The sequence below is a fragment of the Branchiostoma lanceolatum genome, chromosome 14 (genome assembly GCF_035083965.1).
Source record: "Branchiostoma lanceolatum isolate klBraLanc5 chromosome 14, klBraLanc5.hap2, whole genome shotgun sequence".
Classification (NCBI taxonomy): domain Eukaryota; kingdom Metazoa; phylum Chordata; class Leptocardii; order Amphioxiformes; family Branchiostomatidae; genus Branchiostoma; species Branchiostoma lanceolatum.
In genome coordinates, this window is record NC_089735.1 from 11,012,534 (window position 1) to 11,033,646 (window position 21,113).

At 43.2% G+C, this 21,113-nt stretch overlaps 2 protein-coding genes across 7 annotated transcripts in view; one reads left to right on the forward strand and one right to left on the reverse strand.

Annotated features, from left to right (window-relative positions):
• Positions 1 to 6,164, forward strand: part of LOC136448373 (calmodulin-like) — a 60,814-nt gene extending 54,650 nt beyond the window's left edge. For 3 of the 5 annotated variants that reach the window (XM_066447802.1, XM_066447799.1, XM_066447797.1), the window contains exon 6: positions 3,405 to 6,164. In XM_066447802.1, coding sequence (XP_066303899.1) covers positions 3,405 to 3,508 — 104 coding nt within the window. In that variant the 3' untranslated portion in view covers positions 3,509 to 6,164. Of the gene's footprint in view, positions 1 to 3,074 lie in introns of all 5 variants that reach the window. The other 2 variants (XM_066447801.1, XM_066447800.1) reach the window with 2 other exon arrangements.
• A 574-nt stretch (positions 6,165 to 6,738) lies between these two features.
• Positions 6,739 to 21,113, reverse strand: part of LOC136448799 (zinc finger SWIM domain-containing protein 8-like) — a 28,547-nt gene continuing 14,172 nt past the window's right edge. The window contains exons 10-25 of one of the 2 annotated variants that reach the window (XM_066448446.1): positions 19,911 to 21,048; positions 19,130 to 19,257; positions 18,248 to 18,422; positions 17,420 to 17,606; positions 16,841 to 16,936; positions 16,310 to 16,434; positions 15,858 to 16,079; positions 15,500 to 15,740; positions 15,110 to 15,323; positions 14,173 to 14,350; positions 13,383 to 13,506; positions 12,704 to 12,834; positions 12,049 to 12,213; positions 10,969 to 11,842; positions 10,550 to 10,737; positions 6,739 to 10,013 (exon numbers count right to left, since the gene is read on the reverse strand). In XM_066448446.1, coding sequence (XP_066304543.1) covers positions 9,807 to 10,013; positions 10,550 to 10,737; positions 10,969 to 11,842; positions 12,049 to 12,213; positions 12,704 to 12,834; positions 13,383 to 13,506; positions 14,173 to 14,350; positions 15,110 to 15,323; positions 15,500 to 15,740; positions 15,858 to 16,079; positions 16,310 to 16,434; positions 16,841 to 16,936; positions 17,420 to 17,606; positions 18,248 to 18,422; positions 19,130 to 19,257; positions 19,911 to 21,048 — 4,393 coding nt within the window. In that variant the 3' untranslated portion in view covers positions 6,739 to 9,806. Of the gene's footprint in view, positions 10,014 to 10,549; positions 10,738 to 10,968; positions 11,843 to 12,048; positions 12,214 to 12,703; positions 12,835 to 13,382; positions 13,507 to 14,172; positions 14,351 to 15,091; positions 15,324 to 15,499; positions 15,741 to 15,857; positions 16,080 to 16,309; positions 16,435 to 16,840; positions 16,937 to 17,419; positions 17,607 to 18,247; positions 18,423 to 19,129; positions 19,258 to 19,910; positions 21,049 to 21,113 lie in introns of both variants that reach the window. The other variant, XM_066448445.1, reaches the window with a different exon arrangement.

Consider the following 21,113-nt stretch of genomic DNA (forward strand, 5'->3'; position numbering starts at 1 on the left):
AATCACTTCAAGCCCTTAAATTCCCGTGGTTACACGCATTACAGAATGCCGGTTTTGTAGCGATGGATTTTTAAATTCAAACTCAAATTAATGGTGTCCTCCGGGCTTCCGCGGCTCGTATGTAATTCTGTCTTCCCGCTACATACATCATGTACTCATCCTGCCATTGAATTCTTTATACCCTTAGGAGTGTGACGTCTTGTAGCCACGGGCGGCTTGAAAATGAGCCTGTCAGCAGAGTTCCCAGGTGACTGTAATGCGCCTTAATATGCACTTCTGCAATCCTTCATCCGCCGACAACTGGCACCCCGGGGGCAGAAACTTTCGGGGCATTACACGTGAAGAATTGGGGTACTTCTCAGACTCTCTACGAGAAGAGAACGTCTTTCCTTAAATAAGCTAGAAAGAACGTCATGACTCGTGCTTTATGGCAGGCTCTACAAGCCATTACCTAGGACAATAAACACACCAATATAAGATGATCTATGTACTGATCTTAAGACGTTAGAGGGCTTGATAAGTTGTGATCTCCCTTGTCTCACGGAAAAGATTTACTGATCGTCGTTATTGGGATTACAGCTAATAACGGGTATGGTATACACAAAGCACAGATGACACATTACGAAAGCCCTCCTGATGTGCGAAACAAGATCAAGCTAGAAAAGTTTAAAAGTTCGAGTGAGTTTTAGCAAGTCTATCTGCAGTTAGCAGTGGGTACATATCTTGCAAAGAACACTTATTGACTCATTAATGAGTCTATGTTTTCGGCGTGTGCTTTTGTGTGAGTCGGTATCCGTTTGCAGTTATTTGAGTGACATCAAGAGAGGAGAGATGAATGCAAAGGTCGGACTTACCGGAGTGGCAGGAAATACAGAAATACGAGTCAGAGGTGGTAGAACTAGTCGTCAATCATACATGACAGTCCAGATCATGGAGGATGAGGTTACTTATTTACTGAAATGTATCATTTTTGGTATCAATGTCTGTTTGTTAGTGTTTTCGCAGTTATGAATCTTCCATTTGCTGGTCATTTTCACCGTAGTTTGACCGTGAAATTGATCAATGGACACATGCAATGTCAATCAAACATGATTTGCATGATTAATGAGCCACAATCAAACAAGACATGCAAGGGACTCTAAATATTTCACGGACTCCTGAGATCTTTGAATTGTTGTTCTCCGTTTGTTACAAACCAGAGGTGTTTCACTGAACGTTGTAATTTCGGCATGCTCCGGTAATGCAGTTTCTAGGTTGTTTAAACTATTTGTTTGTTTGTTTATTTTGAAACACCTGGGTAGCCTATTCAGTGCCAATACACTGGTTTTCGATAGGGCCCAGTTTCACATGTACATACATGGAAAATAAAAAACAACTTACAGAGAAAAAAATTACGACACTATCACACATTGCTAACGACAGCGTCGCAGTGGCTGCAAAATAGCACCAGAAACATCACCAGACGACTCTATGTACCTGTAAAGTCTATTTCCGGATCGGAGAGGAGAGCAGAGGAAAATATCCGGGTGCTATAATAGGTTTGAAAACCAGGGTATGTTAGAACATCTGCTACAGACAGGCGGGCACCAAACCTTATCGCTACGAATGTCTCGGTAGTGGGTTTCTTGGGTTATCTAAGATGTACACAAAGCCATGTTGACGCTAGCGTTGCGCTGGGTATGCATTAGTACCGGAAACATTAGCAGAGCATGGCAGGTTGATGGATTGCACCCTTAGAGAACACCTTGGTACATATACACAAAGTTCTCTACACCCTGAAGGGATGAGAGGAACCAACAGTTAGCCTCTGGTGATGATGTACCAATACCTGTCAACATAGAAAGTCGACTAGAATAGAATAGAATAGAATGGAATAGAATAGAATAGAATAGAACAGAATGGAATATAATATAATATGACAGAACAATCTAGAATAGAATAGAATAGAATAGAATAGAATAGACCAAAACAGGGTAGAACAGATTAGAACAGATCAGACTAGAATATGACAGAATGGAATAGAACAGAACAGACTGGAATAGACTAGAACAGAAGAGAACAGCCTAGAACAGGACAGAATAGCACTTCAAAAAAGATTACAAACATCTGATGTTGGGTGACACTTTTCTGCATTATTAGGCAAGATAGTCGAGTATGATCATCAGTTACTTGTAGTCTCCTTATATCTGTTGAGTTCTAGATATGTTGGATTGAGTTTATATGAATGAATAAGAGTTCAGATATGAGGAAAGTTCAAAGATCTTTTTTTCAACGGCCTCACTTTAGAACAGGAGAACATAGCAAATGTGTGCCTAGATATAATTCGCAATGCATTTTGGATACCTTTACTTTTCGTTTACCTAGTAACTAGATGGATGATGATTTATCTCTTTTCTTTTTCAGATGAACCATTTCATTTGTGTGTTTTTCCATCTGTTTATTTGTTTGTTTGTTTGTGTTTTGTATGATCCTGTAGATAAAGTTGTTTTTATGGCACGTACATATTAAGACATGGATAATGATACTCCATGAATGGTTTGATTGGTTGATACGGGTATATTCCAATTGGGCGTTCTCATAGGATTCTGATTGGTTAGACGTTTTATCAGCAATTCTCTGATTGGCTAACTGTGGAGAGCTTAAAAGGCAAGGTATCTCTTATTTGAACTCCATGTTTTTCTAACGTACTGAATTCTCATCAGTTGTAACTTGCAACTTTCTTTAATTACATACACTAGCACTGACCAGTCATTATGAAAAGACGTTTTATGAAAACGACATTGTATCATTGTACACGACGTCAGTGTCGATGTTTTCAAGAAACTGGACGGGGGACGTTATGAACTTCCAATCCTTTTTGATACATTGCTCACGCAAGATCACGTGTTCACGTACGTGTCACGTGAGCAATGGAGTCAGCTATATTGAGGGTCTGGTCGAAAAATTGATGACTTCAGTATCTGTGTCAAACAATTAAACATTTCCCGATAAGGAAAGGTTTGTCAGAAAAGTGTCATGAAGACAACTGTCGTGACTTGTGATGTTGAGTGTGCGTGTTGTTTTGTCCCTTTCAGAGTTCGCAATCATGGTCGACATCAAAAACATCTTGAAGAACGACCCAAGGGTTGAAACCCACGGACAGCGTCACTGAAGAAACGCCGGAAAGAGGTAGTCGGATTTACGTCACCAATCTTCGTCACCACCTCCATGTCTGTCAGCCATCTTGTTTCCTGAGCCTCTTTCTGTTGGCATTGATTTTGAATCAATTTTGTTTTTGCAGCAGTTGCCAAGAAACACTACTAATTCACACAAACCTAACCACCGCACTGTGCAAGAACAGTCATCAGAAAGTTCTTGCCCTTGTTTGAAGACGACTCAAATTTCGTTTTGTTTTTTCTGTTTAGAATTTGCCATTATGGTTGACATCAAGAATATCTTGAAGAATGACCCAAGAGTTCAGCAGCAAAGTAACGGTTCACACCAACAGCACAGAGTCACGTACGTGTAGAAACGTCATTTCCGGGCACGATACGTCATTTCCTGAAGAGACGGAGAAAGAGAGAGAGGGAGAGACAGAGAGCTGTCCACTGTGTTTGAAAATTGCTGCTGCGGGGTCAGCATTGAGAAGGCCTCCGGTGCTCCGGACTTTCACGAAGATCAACACCTGAAGCCGTAGGACGATGAAGAAGAGGCCGCCACGGTTGCCATGGCAACCAATAACTTGCCCTTCTCTGTATGTAAAGCGGTAGGCTAGATGACAACGACGGCAGGTCCTTGATTTTTAAAAGACACTTTAATTCGAAGAAACGTAGCATGTTATGAACAAAAGGGGCTTGTGAGCAAAATGAGTTTTAGTTAGGGTCTGGAATTTATAAGACAGTAGCTACAAGGAAAACTGGTATCCATCCTATTCTATCCCCGGTTTGCTCCCATCTCATCAAGATGTTGGGTGCTAGATTATTCGGCAACTAGATCGATCGGAGGAGCGAACTGGAGCTGGAAGAGGATGGATACCAGGCGGTCTTTAAAGGAATGGCGATCCAGCCTTTCATCACAGTATCCATCTCCATCCACGGCTGTGCACAGTTAGTACATAGAGTGTAGGGTACGGAAAAGGAGACTATGCCGTCACTACACAGTCTTACTACGAAGGAAAACGAGTCCACGCGTTTGGCACCTTTAGAGTCTAGTCTTATTCTCCTCATCAGAAAAGCACGGATGTCGTCCTGGCCGGAGGCCTGGCCCTGAATGGAGACTTAGCTTTTAGAGGTCGTTTTTCAAGCGGTTTTAAATATTAAAGCGGTCGAAACATCGACCGACATGAAACTTAACGTTTCTACAGTGTTATAATCAGGTGATCAGTGCAATGTTGGAATGTACATTATATATAAAACTATATGAATGTGATTAACTATGATAGAATACATTGAATGTTTACCTAATGTACAAATGAATTGCTTATATATTCCTTAGCAAGTTTGACAAATGTGTCTATCAACAATAACAACATCTGAACATTGAACTTACAATAACATCCTTTAACGACGTTCAGGTAACGTCAGGAATTCTCGTAGCCAGACCTCATTATCATTCACCGCACATCTGAATTCGTACGAGTATTTGGCGTCTACTGAAGCACGCAGATGCCATAGGGTAGTTTAATGTTCAACTGTTACACACAAAGTGTTGAACTTGGGATGGTAATGGGAAGGTTTGGAAGGAGTTGCTTTGAACTCGATGTTAGTAAGAAGTTAGTATTTGCATATCACTGTTTGTAGCCACATGACATGAATGAGAATGTTGTTACATGTGGACGTGATTGTACGTTCGTTGGGTACACCCTATACAGGCATGTTTGTGTTTGAATTTGACCTTATATACTGACGAGCCGAAAGCTAATTTAAGGTTCATATTGTATTGAACGAAGGAAACTTAAGGTCTAACACTGAGTGCTTACCTGGGTACCGGTGTTTTGAAAATCAAGAAAGACATAACCTGTTTTTATCTTCCAACTTGGAGTAGATGACAGAGAAGGAAGGAGGAAAGCAAGGGCGGAAATGAAAACGGTGTTTCTTTGTAAGTCGACTGTGTTAACATTGGGTCCAACAAAAGTGCAAGATAGTCTGCTGTATCTGTACAGAAAACATTTGAAAGAATTGTCCGTTCACATTGTTACCGCCAGGAGGCGTTGTTACCCTTTGCTAGCAGGTTGCTGAAATGTAGAATTGTCAATAGAATATGCAGGCAATAACTTCGATAGAAATCAGATTTATTTCGTGTGTAACGTTTGATGAGATTCCTTTGTACAGACAAGTGCGCTTTTGTTATCTGGTTGTATTTTGAAATGAACTGTGCACGTGTAACTTACGCTGTTTGATAGATACTGTTTAGTGGTATCGTTATTGGCTGTTGACATAGTAGAAAGCTCAACTTTGTTTCCGTGCAAAATACTCACACCAAATATCTGCAGTCTTTCTCAGGATCATAAATGCAGGAAAGTTGATATCGCCCGCCGTCTTTAGCTGTTGATGATCAGCCAAATTTCCGTTTGTACACCTTATGTTTTGGACCAAAGTTCAGATACAGTACTATGTTTAGCATCAACTTGTTGTTTGATTACTTTGTTTGATTATTTGTACGAACTAACATATAGTGTTCTATGAACTGGTGTGCTACGAACTAGTATTCTATGAACTAGTGTTCTGCGAACTAACTGTTCTAAAATCTGGTGTTCATGCAATAACTGACTGTGTACTAGTGTGCTATGAAATAGTGTTCGAAGAACTATTGCGAATTAAGTGTTCTATGAACTGGTGTTCTACGAACTTGAAGTTTTCTGCGCGAACTAGTGTTCTACGTCCGGTTTTCAGGCCGTCAATTATGATGGCAACTATTTTCATTGCGTTGTAAATATTGACTGAGATAACCTCGATTTATCTCATTATTTTCTGATGATATTTGAAGATACCCATTGGCTGACCATCAAGGAAGTTATCTCATATGATACAATATCATATTCTGCTGTATCACTGAGCCTCTTTATCGTAATCTTCTTGTTGTATGACATAGTGATAAAAACGTGCCATCAAGTGACAGTGAAATCGTCAGACTCGTAGCATCCATAGTTGGTGTTTATTAAAGATATGACGTACTACTCACCACAACTTATGGCTGTTTCTTGGGTTTGGTTCTGAGTGATCTCCAAGCAGATGTTAGGTTCAAATAGTTTTCTGCCTGCCACGGTTTTTTGACACTTAAGACTGAAGTTGGTGTTGAGACAACTTAATCAAATCCGACATAAATCTACTTTATTCAGATAACAGTATGACTTCGTGTGCGCATGCACAGTAGCACTGACACAGTGTAGGTGAGTGGTCGGATTCACATCGGTACTTTTGTATAATATCAGCTCCTAGATTCAAGTTATGAACAGGTGGTAAAACAATTTTCTATCTTCTCGCTGCTGTTTAAGGGTGCCAGGGAGGGGTAGCTACACCATAGAAGTGCCCCTCCCTAGGCCCTGAGCCAGGGTCTTCAGAGGGTGGGGTGGGTGCTAGAGGAGCCCGGCAGTATATGAAAGATACTAACAGACGAACATACTTTAGGCACACTCGCATAATCAAATAAATACACACTCAAATATTCACACATACACACACACACACAGCCAGTTGACATGCTTTCCTTAATTCTGGAGACCTTGGAAACTAGAGTATGATTCATACCTTAGAAAAAAAGACATTGTAGACCAACGGCCAAATAATTTATTGATAATTGATGTCTGTAAAAAGAACACTTTTTTCCTACAGAAAGTTTTCATTTTCATTTTTCTCCCTCTAATACACTACTGATGTTCTGTTCTACACAACATACCTACTTCTGTCTCTACCCTTCGCACCACCACGTTAGACTCTGGAATCACAAAAAATCAGGACATTTCTGTATGGAAATCATCTACGAATCACTCTAAAGTTCGACCCACTCTCCTTCTCTGGCATTTACAGCAATCTGGAATGAATGACCTAAAATGGCCATGTACACTTGGTGTAAGGAAGAATGGTCAATAAATTGTTCATACATGATAATTAGAGCATCTACAAATGGTTTGTGTACAGTGAAAACGGCTATGAATCATTCCTAAATGGCATGTGACAATGTGGCTATCCCATGTTAATCCAAACATCAATAAAACCATGCATGTGTCATTGTAATAAAACGGAAATAACAATGTACATATTCCATGTCATCAAAGTTTCATGCATGTTTGGTGGTGAACATACATTCATGGTTTGAACATGAAAAAAAACATGGTTCTGCATATGTCATGTAAACAGACCATAACCATGCATAAGGGAACCATAACATCAACAAGAACATATCCAACTATATCATGTAGTTAACAACCTTTCCTCATATCTACTTTTCAGAGATGATTCTGCTAATTCAGCAGTAGGGTTTTATCTCCTTCTGGTTTCTATGTACAACTTATAAAGTGTTGATGAAGTTAGATGAAGCCACATTGAATGACAGGCACAGTTCTAACCGAGAGTTCTCTGGTTTCTGTTGTCGGTAGAAGAATATCTCTATGTACAAAATCAACAATACCAAAGTATAAGTCAAGTTCACTCTTGGATATACAAGTTAAGACATCATCAAATGTGACAGAAGCGTAGTTACCAACAATAAAGTGTGATGCTTTAAGGTGCAGTTGTTTCTAGTGTTCTTGGCGCCACCTAGTGGCAGGCAACTGTATCGCAGCATCGCACAAGCGACATTGGAGACAAACAGACAGTAACAAAGACATAGAGGAAGATTTGTCCATATGAGCCATTTGTGACAAGGGTGGGGGACAGTTTGGACATGAAAGGCAATGTGGCAATGCATAGAACATGATGTAAGCAGAAGAAAAACGGAGTGGAAGCCAAAACAAAACAAGACCTCTACATGAAAAATTACGAAGTTTCTGTACTACTCTACATGTTAAATCCAGTCTACACTGGATGAGTACAACTCAGAACCATTCTAACACAATCTTTTAGGTACAGAACAATAGACTGACAATTTTAACATCGTCTTAGCAAAATATGTGTTAACGGAAGTTGGTACTAGGTAATGCCGTAGCAGGAATGATGCAATGAAATGGCAATGTGAGGGTGAGAACAGGAACAGTATGAAAACAGTGCACATTTCAGAACCTTGCAATCGTTTCTCATCCTCAGGAACAAACATGTATGTCTATATCTGCATTGCTACATCTACTGCAAAAACACGGGAAGATCGGAACATGCAGAACATGCTATTCTAACATCACATGCGCAGGACTCACCATTAACAACAACTCACACGCGCGTACGCACACAGCCAACGCTCACAGTCAACATTACACCGATAGAAAAATTCTTTTACATCAAGTCACACTTTTTTTCACCATCACCCGCTGGAAAACTTAGGTTGTATGTAATTCAGTTCAGTGTGTTTCTCTCTTAACGTTGTACCAACGATCTCTTAATGTTAACTACTGTGATTATTGTACAGATTAGGTCATACAGGAAAGTGGTGCCTTGTAACTTGTCTCCCCTTCCTGATCTTTTTTATATTTTCCTGAGTAATGTTGGTACAACAGCACCACCTTGCAGTTTGACCAAGATCTGCATGACACATAACACCATATCTTAGTGCAGCGCCTCAATGGATTCGCCTGCAAAGGTCACATTTTACGCAATAACCTTTCAGTTCTAACATTTTTCTATCTGATGGTCCATTCTAAGAATGGACTAGTCTTAGATCAGGTTAGTTTCAGAGATACTGAAACATGAAGACAAGGAGAGGGAACCTACAAACCCAAAAGGTTCCTGATGGTATACCTTTCATACATTTGGTAGTGTCATGGCGGCTACCACGATTAAAAATGGCTGCCATTGACCCTCAGTATCATCCTATATCTTAGTAGATATACTATAAGCAAATATCAAATGATACGTAAAGGGCTTTTTGTTCATAACAGCCACATACAAGGTTAACACATGACAAAGGCTTCATTTTCTCCCCAGATCAATAGAAAACCAAAATTACACTCAAACCTTCAAGGTGGCATCAGTGAAACCGTTCAAATTGGGTGTATCATAGTCTCCTTGCTAAACAACCATCTATGGGGTGACAATCTTGGGGGAGGGGTTCATTAACCCCAGCCAGCGAGAGATTGTGTAAACACAGGCTACCCCACTGCCTTCATCAAGCTAATAGGAACTGTCTCCTTGTTACATTGTGACGTTAATCATCAGAACAAGGATACGTTCTTGAATGCGCAAAGAGGCAAAGAAAATTATATCATTGTGTAGCAAAGAAACTATGATGTGTTGATTTACGTAACTGTTGAAACTATTTACGGAGTTCAACATGGGGTTATCAATCTTATAAACTGTCAGGTTAATTCTGAAGCATGGAACAAATGGTTTTAACTAATAATGTACAAAAATGGATACGTATAGTTTACAAACATTCCGCACACTGCAAACACAAGCATAAGAAATTCATCATCATCAGCTGAGATTACAGAACAAATAACAGTGAAAATTGATAATGTACATTATTTTCAAGACTGTACAGAGCAGTGCCAACATAACTCCTATGGAAATCAGGACTGCTGATAGCATTTCATTGGAAACAATGGGAGAATTTACACAACTACATGAGAATCAACCAGCATGTAATCAAGCCACCCCCACAATCAAAGTGAGCCGGACCAGCAGATGGACACTACAGAGTAAGTGCTGGACTAAACCACTTGCCCCGAAGGGTGGGCAGCCTTACATATTTCCCGCGGCCAGCCCGGCGACTATTCTCTGCCAGAGCTCGCGCTTGCAGGACTTGGAGCGGCGTAGGCTCTGCAGGAGTTCGTTGAACTGCACCATCCCGCCGGGGGTCATGCAGAACGCCCCGCGTGCCGTCCGCACGATCCCCACGAACTCGTCGTAGTCTGTTGGTGTGATGTGGAACAGCTTCTGATGCAGACACTGGAGAGGGAAAAAGGATTGTATCATACTATGCTATTATATCATATAGTGCCTTAACCTTCTCCCTGCTGCTGAACCCCATAACAAATACAAATTTGGTGCCAATTGGCTATCTTAGCAGGCTGAAGGTTAAGGTCGTTTGCACAATAGGGCTGAGGATTGGGGATCACAGGCTGTTACCCTAACCTTTAACCCTTAACCTCAACGTTAACTCTAGCCTCTAACCCTTACCTGTCTGTCCCTTTGGAGATACTTTTGCACGTTGGGGCTGTGGATGGGGGACTGCAGGTTGTTACCCTAACCTTTAACCCTTAACCTCCAACCTCTGTCCCTACCTGTCTGTATACCTGGAGACAATTCTGCACAATGGGGCTGAGGATGGGGAATTGCAAGTTGTTACCCTCACCTTTAACCCTTAACCTCAAGCGCTAATTCCTGTCCCTACCTGTCTGTACATCTAGAGATACTTCTGCATAATGGGGCTGAGGATGGGGGACCTTTAACCCTTAACCTTAACCCCTAACCCTTGTGCCTACCTGTCTGTACATCTGGAGACACTTCTGCACGATGGGGCTGAGGATGGGGGACCGCAGGTTGTTTGCCACCTGGGAGTGGTTGGTGCGCGACATGAAGTGCGCTGCCTCGATGGCGATGTCCTGAAGCACGAACGGGTTGAAGATCCCATTGACAGCACTGACGCAGAACTGCTGAAGGTACGTTTGTCCTGGGGGAACACGAAAAGAAAAAATGTTACTTCAGCAGTGTTTTAGGATACAAAGAAAAGTCACAAAGTACAAAACACAACATTTTGGCATTTCCCCATGTCTGAGGCAGAACTGCAGATAACACTTGTTCTGGTGGAAAATAAAACAAAAGATGGTACTTAAATGAAGTGGTTTAAGAGTAACTAGAAACATCACTACAAGGGAAAAATACAATCTGATCGTTCCTGTACCTAGCTTCATGGCCAGCCCTAACAGCCACTTCACACTGTCCCCATACGGCGGGTTTCGGGCGAACTTGGTGTTCGGTCGGTCGTCGTGTGCCCTTCTAGCCAGCATCTCCATGGCGAGCATCCCCACACGGTATGCCGAGTGGAGATAGTACGTCCCCTGGGCATTGGGAGGGGGCAGGGGCTGGAGTGCTACAGGGGGAGAGGTGGAGGAGGGGGGAGGGGGTGTGGCAAGGGGTTGGGGTGGTTGTGCTGCGACCAGAGGGGGGACGGTGTAGGTGATGACGGCGGGGGGTCGGGTGTGGATGTGGTGGGTGGTGTAGATGGGGAGGGACTGTGGGGGAAGGGTGCTGCGATATGAGGGGCGGGTGGTGGCAGGCATAGTGTTTATACTGGTGGGTGCCATGGTGCCAGTGGAGTAGGTCACCATGGGGAAACGTGGGAATGTGTACTGGTAGTAACCCGGGTGGGGCGGCATGGGGTGGGCTGGGTCGTAGATCTGGGTTTGTGCGATGGGGTGGGGTTGTGGGTTGAGGGAGGTGGGGTTTAAGGGGCTCGACGTGGCACAGGATGGGGGGACGGCATGATGGGGGATGTACTCGTAGATCTGGGGGTAGGGGTGGATGTGGTTGGGGGGAGGTGGTGGGTGGAAGGGGTAGGGATGGGGCTCCAGGGGTGCGACCACACCGTTGGCCTGGACGGTGCTGTAGGGGATGATTTCGACGGTGGGTGCGGGGACATCCGGAGGTGTGCGGGAGGTCTCCGGGTCGGAAGAGGCCTGCTCGACGCTCGGGTTCTGCGTGTTGTTGCGGTTGGGACCAGTGTTGAGCGACTTCTCGTACAGCCAGAACCACTGACGGGCAACCTCAAACAGAACCTAAGAAACACACCAAAAATAACAGATATCTTAACATCCTGATATCTAGCTGTAGAAAAATACTGAAGCACTGGATTGCTCATTTGATGACAAAGACTGGAGTTGGACCTAGTTTTTGTGTTTGAAATTACAGTTAAACATTGCTTCTGAAGAATGTAAATCGAAAATGCTAATGGAGATCCAAACAAACAAACAGACAAACAAACCTCTGCAGGCACCCCGCCACCCTTAGCTGCCCGCTCCACAGCTAGACATCCCTTCTCCAGCATCTCAAAGTTCATCTCCTTACACTGCACCAACGCCCGCTGGATCTCGTTAGGGTTCAGGGCATGGGCATGGGGCAGGACAGACAGGGCCAGCTGGGCTGCCGCCTGGAAAAAACAGCACAACTCACAGTCACAAAGACAACTCAACACAATAACAGCTTTTAAAAACAAACTGTAGTAGGTTATTTCTATTGTTAGTTGACCTAAATTGCTATTTTACCTAGTATGTAATGTATGTTCTATGAGTATTGTATGTGTCTGTCACAGGCCTAAGTGTGATTTCTCCCTGATAAAATAGATAAATGAAATGAATGAATCTTATTGCAGTATGCCTACATGCTGTATTTTGGCGGAATGATACCTACAAAATAAAACATAGGTCTTTAAATTATGAAAATCGACGTCTGGAAAATCATACTCGGCTTGAATGAGATCAGAGGAGCAAACTGGAGCTTGGATAGGATTGATTCCCATCCCAGCGGCAAGCTTAGTAAGGGGAGTGGTCAGGTGCAAAGCTGCGGGAAGGTCCTATTGTGTGACAGTGGCTTGAACTCAGTATGGGCTGCAGGATGATACTGATAACTACCCCACCCACCTGGACCATGTTGTGGTCGCGGGCACGTGAGGCGCGGTCGGCGAGAGAGGCGACCTCGGGCGGAGTGAGATGTCCCTCCCACTGCTCCACCAGCAGACTGATGGCGGCACTGCCGATCTCCATGGCTTGTCCTACAGGGTACAGGCAACACATTAGAGAGACTGTTGACAAATGTTTATCATCTATTTATTTACTGCCCAACAAGCCTGTGGCTATCCCAAAGGGCTAGCCCTGCTGACAAAGACAATACATATAGAATTGAAGTTTTAACAAGGACAGAATAACAATCCATAACAATATTCTTAGTTATTAAGATTATTACATATATACGTATAATTGTATCTACAGTGAGAGATACATGATCATGTTCAGTGCATAGACTGTTATGGTCGCCTAGATATTCCCAGAGTTTGCTTTTGAATGGACATTCAGTCAAACCTTTGAGTGAAATATGTTTCTAAAGCAATTATCTTCTGTCATTCTTGTTCTTAGTGTAGTATCAGGGACCTTATCTCAGTCTGCAATAACACATAGATATAGAACTTTTCATACTTAAAAAGAACTTCTCATCAAATATTGTGGTTGGTTCTTGGTTGTATAGTTCTTTTATTAAATTTACTATCAACAAGACCACTGTATGCCACACACACTAATATAGACAGAAAACACCAGCACATACCTGTGATCCAGGAGACATGTGAGGAGTATGTTCTGGACAGCCAGTTTGGGGAGACACAGTTGTGAAGGCCCAGAGCATACAGGCCGATCTCAAACGCACACATGTGGAGGGCACGGTGTGGGCCCTGGAACAGGAGGACAAAAGAAAGTCAGCATGAAATAACATGTCACTAGGCGAGTTATATTTGTCTTCTTTTCTTTTTGGATTTAAAAAAAACATGGGTTTCATAAATGATCCATATTCTAGCAGCTTTTCATCTGTAAAAGTTACATGATTGTATGTATCATAGAACACTGCATCAAATGTGGAAAATCATTTATAGCACGGTGTCAGAAGACCTACATTTTAACTTGTTACTAGTATATGAGTTGCATAACGTGTAGTACTGTTTGAAAAGGCCTGCTTCCCTATTCTGTTTTGGAATAGCTATCTCTTGTAAAAACTCCGGAATTCAAAGTGTTGCTTCAAATTTCAGGTATTAGTTAAACTTAAACTGAGTTCGCTTACAACAGGGTTCAACACGATTAAAAAAATTCACTGTCCTTAAAGGGTCAGTACAAAGTCACTTCCACTGATCCAAACCAACTAATTTCACTAAATCAAAACATTCGAGAGATTTCCCTACATGTCTTAATCAAGAAATGATTTCAAACATGAGTAAATGAAGAGTAAGTGCAATCTAAAAGACAATAACTATGCATGGCCTAATAACATAACAACATGCTCTGGCCCAATCAGCAATTCCACTGGCCTGGGGCCATTAGGCCTATCGACTTGTCAAACTCTGTACCTGCTGTCCAGAAGAGGCAGACGGCTGTGTGAACAGCGATGTGCTGCTGTTTCCTCCAGCCTTCGTCAGCACAGTCTTGGCCAGCTCAAACATGTAGTGTGCCGAGGCCTCGCTGGGATGGTTAGGGATGGTCGGCACCGCCGTCTCGTGGCGGCCTTTCTTACCCCTTCTGATAGCGCTGTAAAAATGGAAGGAAGGAAAATTGAGATTAAGCCACACTAATACACTTCCTCGGTTCTAGAACATTTTAAGGTGAAAAGGACATTTGACTGGTACCATGCTTTTACCGGTATCTATAACAATGGCAATATTAAAGTTCAATCATATTCTCCTAGGAGACATTCCTTACAGCAAGCAAGTAGGTACTATACATGTAGATACAATAGAGAATGTTTTAGATCTTAGAAACTGTAAAGGGTAGTCAAGCCCAATATAACGATATATCCATGTATCTTGTAACTACTATGTTAAAATAAATGCATTTACTTTAATTTGCGTCTCTACTATAAATAGACTTTATGGAAGTCCCTGTACTTCTGCTGTGTCACTAAATTTTACATATTTCATCACTTGTTATTTTCTAACCTCAACAAAATACAATATCTTAATGGAGAGACTAACTACAGAAACAACAGGTTAATAGAGGAGTTCACACTTCCTCAGACTTAAAAAATTGCCTGTGTCATAGGAGGTTGACAAATTATTTCTGCGAGTGCAACATTTCAACCTGTTTGGATCATTGTAATGTGTACAAGTTAACACAAATTCCTTTCTTAGTGCGTGTTCGTATGTTGGTGGAAATGATTGGTCGCCCCATATGACACAAGCAGTTTTGGTCCGTGGAAGTGTAAACTCCTCTATCTTCAAGCTTAACTTTTTAAGAAGAAGAGAAAGAAAAATGTAAAGGAAACACACATACATGCTCGGCAGTACATACATCTCTATGGGCGGCATCTTGGGCCTGGCCCCCACCCCTCGGTCTCCTGAACTGCTGGAGGCTACAGAGTCGCTGGACTTGCCGCTGGTGGAGCCACTGTCGCTCCCCGGACTGGCGTGCTTTCCCCACCCCCCCAGTGGGTGACGCCCCAGGGTGGGGGAGGTGTCACTTAGCTCTGCTGTCTCGGGCGTGCTTGTCTCGCGGCCTGGTAGAGCTGTAGAAGGGAAAAAGCTCTACCTTTTAGTCTTGGCAGTGGTTAAAATGTTGGTAAGAATCATCCAATCTACAAGAATCATCATACAAGTCTGGCTAGATACTGAGAAGACATCCTGGACCAGAAAGTATGAAACACACAAGCCTAAATAATGCATAGTCCAAGTTTGCACTGACCTGCAGTTCTAAATGCCCCACTAGGTGGTGTCGCAGTAGGACCAACAGCAGCTGCAGGTGTCCCCTCCAATGGCTCAGCTGTCACCCCCTGTACCCCATTGGTCTGAACTGCTCCAGCGCCAGGCTGTTTAGGGCTAGTCGTCCTTTGCTCTCCAACAGCTGCCTGCTGGGACTCTGTTCCCGCAGGCATTGGTTTGGGGGATGCGGAGGACACATCCTTCTTCTTTGGTATATCAGACTCCTGTGAGAACAAAATTAAGGCCAGTTAGACCATTTAAATAATAGCAAAAAGAAGACAATGCAAATTTGGGAAGAATATCATAATGAGAAAATGAGCTTTCAAATGACATAATCTAACCAGGGCAGCTGATTGGCTGGATGGTCTTGATCCTGGTTGGCTGGAAGGTCGAGAGCCTGGTCCTGGTTGGCTGGGTGGCCTGGAGCCTGATTGGCTGGGAGATCTGGAGCCTGATTGGCTACCTGATCTGTGAGCTGGACTCTGATTGGCTGCCCCAGGTGGGTAGCAGGAGGCTGTCTTACACTGCTGGTTACTGTTCTTGTCCAGCAGTTTGTTCAAGATCTGAGGACATCAAAATTTCAGTTAATACCTACTAACTTTAGAGTAGAGGATATTGTTTCTAACTTCTCACAAGACTAAGTGTTGTATTCATATACATGTATAACATGTTACCACCATGACTGTATCTACTTATTAGTGTATTCTATAGTTATAGAATACCTCATGGAAGTCGTTTCATACAGTCTTGGTGAATCATTTATAAACAAAAATGAGCAAAAAAGTAGTGTCACCTTTCTAAGCTTGGTCTGGTCATCCTTGTAGTGTAAGAGCATAGCTAGTGCCAACTCTCCGCGCTGCCTCCTAGTGCCTTCGCACAGAAGTGCATGCTCTGCCTCACTCACATTGGCTTTCAGCCCTGGAAAATAATGCGCAACATCATCACTATGGGAAGGGACCAAAAACAACAAAGCGGAAGAGGTTAGGAATTAAAATAACATACCAACGGGGAGTAGGATTAATCAATAAAAAGACCAAGAAACTTTTTGAATGATGTAGACCAATCGTCTTGTGGGAGTTAAAGAAAATATTTTAAAACCATCTCTGCATAAGGACCATCTGGGCTTTGTGATCACTTTTTGGTGGTTCCTTAGATTGACTGTGGTATGGCTACATGTAGCTTCCTCTCTGTAATGATTATCTGTTTTGCTGTATTTCTGCCCACAAGATCTGACTTGAATAGAGCATTTGCAGCCCACACTTGAAACTCCTACGTAGAAATCTACCCTTTGTTTGGAAAATGAAGAAGCTAAACAAACTTCTACCAAGGGCAGTGACGGCAGCCTCGAATCCCAGGAGCTCGTCGGTCGGCTGTCGATCCTTTACCTGGATGTTTGGCCGCGAACTACCATTGCAGTTGTCTGAAACACAGCCAAGAAACACACAGAACATGTTAGAGGTGGGAAGAGACTGCACATTTGGACAACGCTAACAAACTTCAAAACAACTTTACAACTGCACACAGTGACAATGAATCTGGCAAACTGGTCAAAAAATGGGCACAATAATCTTAGATCTATCTTTTATTTTTAAGCCTTTGACTTGACATTAGTTCTCTGATCTGACCTCAATTCTTAAGTCTGTACTTATATGTAAATATGTACTTATGTGTATATCTGGTGTATGTATTATGTGGTTGTATTGTTTCATGAGCCCTGGAAGATTAGCCCCCTTAATAAACCAAACCAGACATGTAATAAGACAGCGAGTTTCTGTACCACACATTCTTGACTATTGAAAGATACTCTCATTTTGCCATTGTAGGATAATCATACAACAAATGTGAATGGATCCTAAACTACAACACAGTTACTGTTAGTGAAAGACAGAAACTCCATCTTTACTGGGCAGACAGAGGGCGTCAAAGATGAAGCTGGCCAGCATGAGCGGCAGCACGGCCTCGCCACGGTGGTGCGACTTGCCGCTCCGCAGATTCTCCGCTCGCTCGCGCACCATGTCCATCTCCACGGGACCCAGGGGGATCTTCTTCAGTAGCCCGACCAGCTCTGACTCCTGATTGGCCAGTTTGACCTGCAAGTTAAACATATAGAAGTGTCATGAAGATGGTCTAGTGGTTAGGGTTGTTGACCTACAATCTAAAGGTTTTAGATTTGCACATTTTTGGCTAATTTTTTTCACAAACCAACATTTAAGACAACTGAACATTATCTCCACCTTGGGGGGCAAAAAACTAATGTAAAAACATATATTTTAGCATGGATTTGATTTCGTGGAAGGAGTGAAAAAGTTTTTGCATTGTTTTAAGTTTGCAGTCAAAACAATACTGTAGTACAAAACACGTAATCGCAGTGTCACGATATCATAATGGAGAGGAACCGCATCTGTATCTGTATCCACGTAGCCGGTACAACCTCTATAAGGGCGTAACACACCAGCTTCGCAGGCATGCGGCGCGGCAGCAGCTGGTTATATTACACCGAACGGTCTGTTACACCTAGTTTTTGCATATCTGACTGCAACCATTCTTTAAAGCTACTTATTGAAGATGCTCCTACAGCACTTGATGACAACAAGTTCCATTCGACTTTGGTTCTCGGAAAATACAAATTTTTGAACACATCAATCCTTGGCTGATAACTCTGGTGCTTAAAAGCATGACTATTTCTAGCAAAAAACACAAAAATACAAGATTGATGATATCCTCCCCTCACCTCCAGAGTCTTGCTGCATGCAGGCAGGCGAGGCATCTCCAGTCCGAACAGGCCGACCTGGAAGGCCAGGGTGTGGCAGTCAGCCTGCTCCAGCAGAACACTGCACAGAAACGCAGCCTTGGCCAGCGTGGTGCTCGCAAAGGTACAGGTCATCCCGGAGGGGCAGTGTCGGCTTCTGGAACAAAAATGCAATCAAGAAAGTTGTATGTAATCCTTTTGTAGTTCCTCTGTTATTGCTCTTTTACAAGAAGGCAGCATTGACCAGCATGCTCGCAAAAATACAGGTCATCCCAGAAGGGCAGTGTCGGCTTCTGGAACAAAAATACAATTAACCTTTAGCACACTGAAGTAGCCAATTGATATCCCATTCTCTATTAGTTACAGAGTTAGTCAGCAGGGAGAAGGTTAAGGAAGTTTGTTGAGGGTAAATGTTTGTCATCCTTTCGTAGTTCCTCTGTTATTGCTCTTATACAAGAAGGCAGCCTTGGCTAGCGTGATGCTAGCAAAGGTATAGTATAAGTCATCCAGGAGGGGCAGTATAGGCTAATCTTGAGAAATAAACATTCAGATAAACAGTAAACTACCAAATGGAAAAACACAAATTCTGTTTCTGAAATTGTTGACTATAAACAACAATGGGAATTGAGCCATAGTAAAGCAGAGTGTATCCCTACAAAGTCATGTACTTCTTAAAAGAAGTGTGGTGTGTGGTGGATTCTGAATTGAGCTCAATGACTCAAACTAAAAGTTGTAGCATGAGTATACATGTATTTATTAATAAAAGATTCAAGACTTCTACAGCTACCTTGCAGGCCAGGCCACCAGATTTTTTTATTCAAGACAGTGGATGTTTTCTGTACATTTGTCAGTTTTTTCCCTTACCTGCACGTGTGATGCCCCGATGGAATCGGAGGACTTGCCAACATCTGCATGGCCAGCTCCTTAGCCAGCTGACAGGCTTCCCTGGTGTAGCCGTGAGCATGAAGAGCCTCTGCCTGGCAGTACAGGATCTACACACAGGAAAGGAAAGTTTTAACACAATATAATGGGAAAATTGACTTGGAGACAGGCTATTAGCTAGCAGGGCGTCAAGGTGTCTTTTGGACGCCCCACACAAAGAAAACAAGGAAATTGGACGCCCTTCTTTTGCAGGGGAAACCCAGAGGACACCCTGTATCCCTGGTAATTACATACACATGCGTTACCGCACACACTCACTGCAAAATGGACCATTTCAAAAGACAGTTGTAAACAGCATGTAAATTGATTGACATGCAATACTTTCAGGTAATTGTTAATCCATTGGGAGGCTCTGGTTTCCATTGCCCCCCCCCCCCACCCCCCCACCCCGTCTAGAAATCCTAGCTAACAGCTTGCTTGGAGAATCTTTCAGTGTTAACTTTAAAGGCAAATCAAACGCAAGATCTGATGGGAACAAGCAAAAAAGCAGCTTCTTTTGCAATGAAATGCTTTAGGATGTGTAGTAATGTTTTGCGTTTTAGGACATTTACTAAATCCTAATTTTTCTAGCTTCTTAAAATGTCATGAAAGAGTGTCAGATATAGGCTGGTTTTTCAGGGGTACTACAGTATGCTGTATCGATCTTGTCAAGTGAGAATCTTTGAGATAAAGCAAGGATGGGTTCTTTAAGACATATTCTCACCTCTAGCGGGTCATCTATCACCTTGAGACCGGCGAAGTAGTTGTCTCCCTGTTCCTTGGGAGGTTTGGGCTTCCTTGGAGTGAGAGCACTGGTGTCATAGTAATACATCTGGTACTCATCTGGACCAATCCCCTGCTCTCTAGCACTGCCAATCACATGGTTACCATGGCTACTGGAGTCATTCATCCAATCAGAATCCACCTCGTCTGAGGGAGAGCTGCTTGCGTTATTTGACAGGTCTGAATCTGACTTCAGCGGTTTCTGTTTTGGTTTTCTGCGGACTGTTCTTTGGGGGGACTTGTCGGGCGACTTTGTCAGTTTCGCCTGCAGCTTTGATTTGCTAGTCCTTGCTGAATCTGCAGGCTGCAAATCTGAGCTGCTGTCAGTCTCGTCTGAAATGCAGCTGGAATCAGCAGGGGGCGAATGTGGAGTCCTGTTTACACCTGAGGATGGAACATGATCTAAATCACTACTACTATCCACAGCTTCTGAATGCGAGGGTGCCAACACCGCGCTGGCTTCAGTCCCAGCTAAGTCAGCTCCTGAAATTGATTCCTGAGATTTTACAGTCGCACTGACTGAGGCGGCGACAACCTCCTCAACCTCCGTAGTCCCTGATTTGGAAGCAGATGATTCGTCTTGAGGAGGGAGGTCACTTTCCTCAAGGTCGAGAGAATCGTCTCCGTCTTGGAGTTCAGAAAACGAGGTGTCCAGCGTGGGCACACCCTCGTCCACGGCCTCGTCAGCGCTGACTCTTCTCTCCTGCCTTCTCTGCTCCTGCGCTCGGTGGGAGTCGTTTTGTACGCTAACGGTCTGAGTACCAACCTGGGCAGACATCGCCACTCCCTGTCTGAACGCACACTCCGCCAGCTGAGCGCTCATGGACAGGAACACGCCCATGTCCTCGTTTGGAATTCCTATGGAACGCTTCTCGCGGTCGCGCAACGTGACGTCCAAGTGCGGAACGTTTTCCAGCGGGAAATCCTCCCAACCCACCTGGCAGGCCTCGATGGCGGGCTTGAAGCCCGGGAAGACTTCGATGTCGAACGGCGTGATGGCGTTGTTCCCGCCACGGCTTTTCCGTGCCTTGTCTATCACAAATACGTGCCACTGCTTCAACTGGTGCTCCATCTCCCATCTAAAAGAGGACAAAGTCATAACATTTATCTTTTACAAAAGGTCTTCTTAAAAATGGAGGCTACA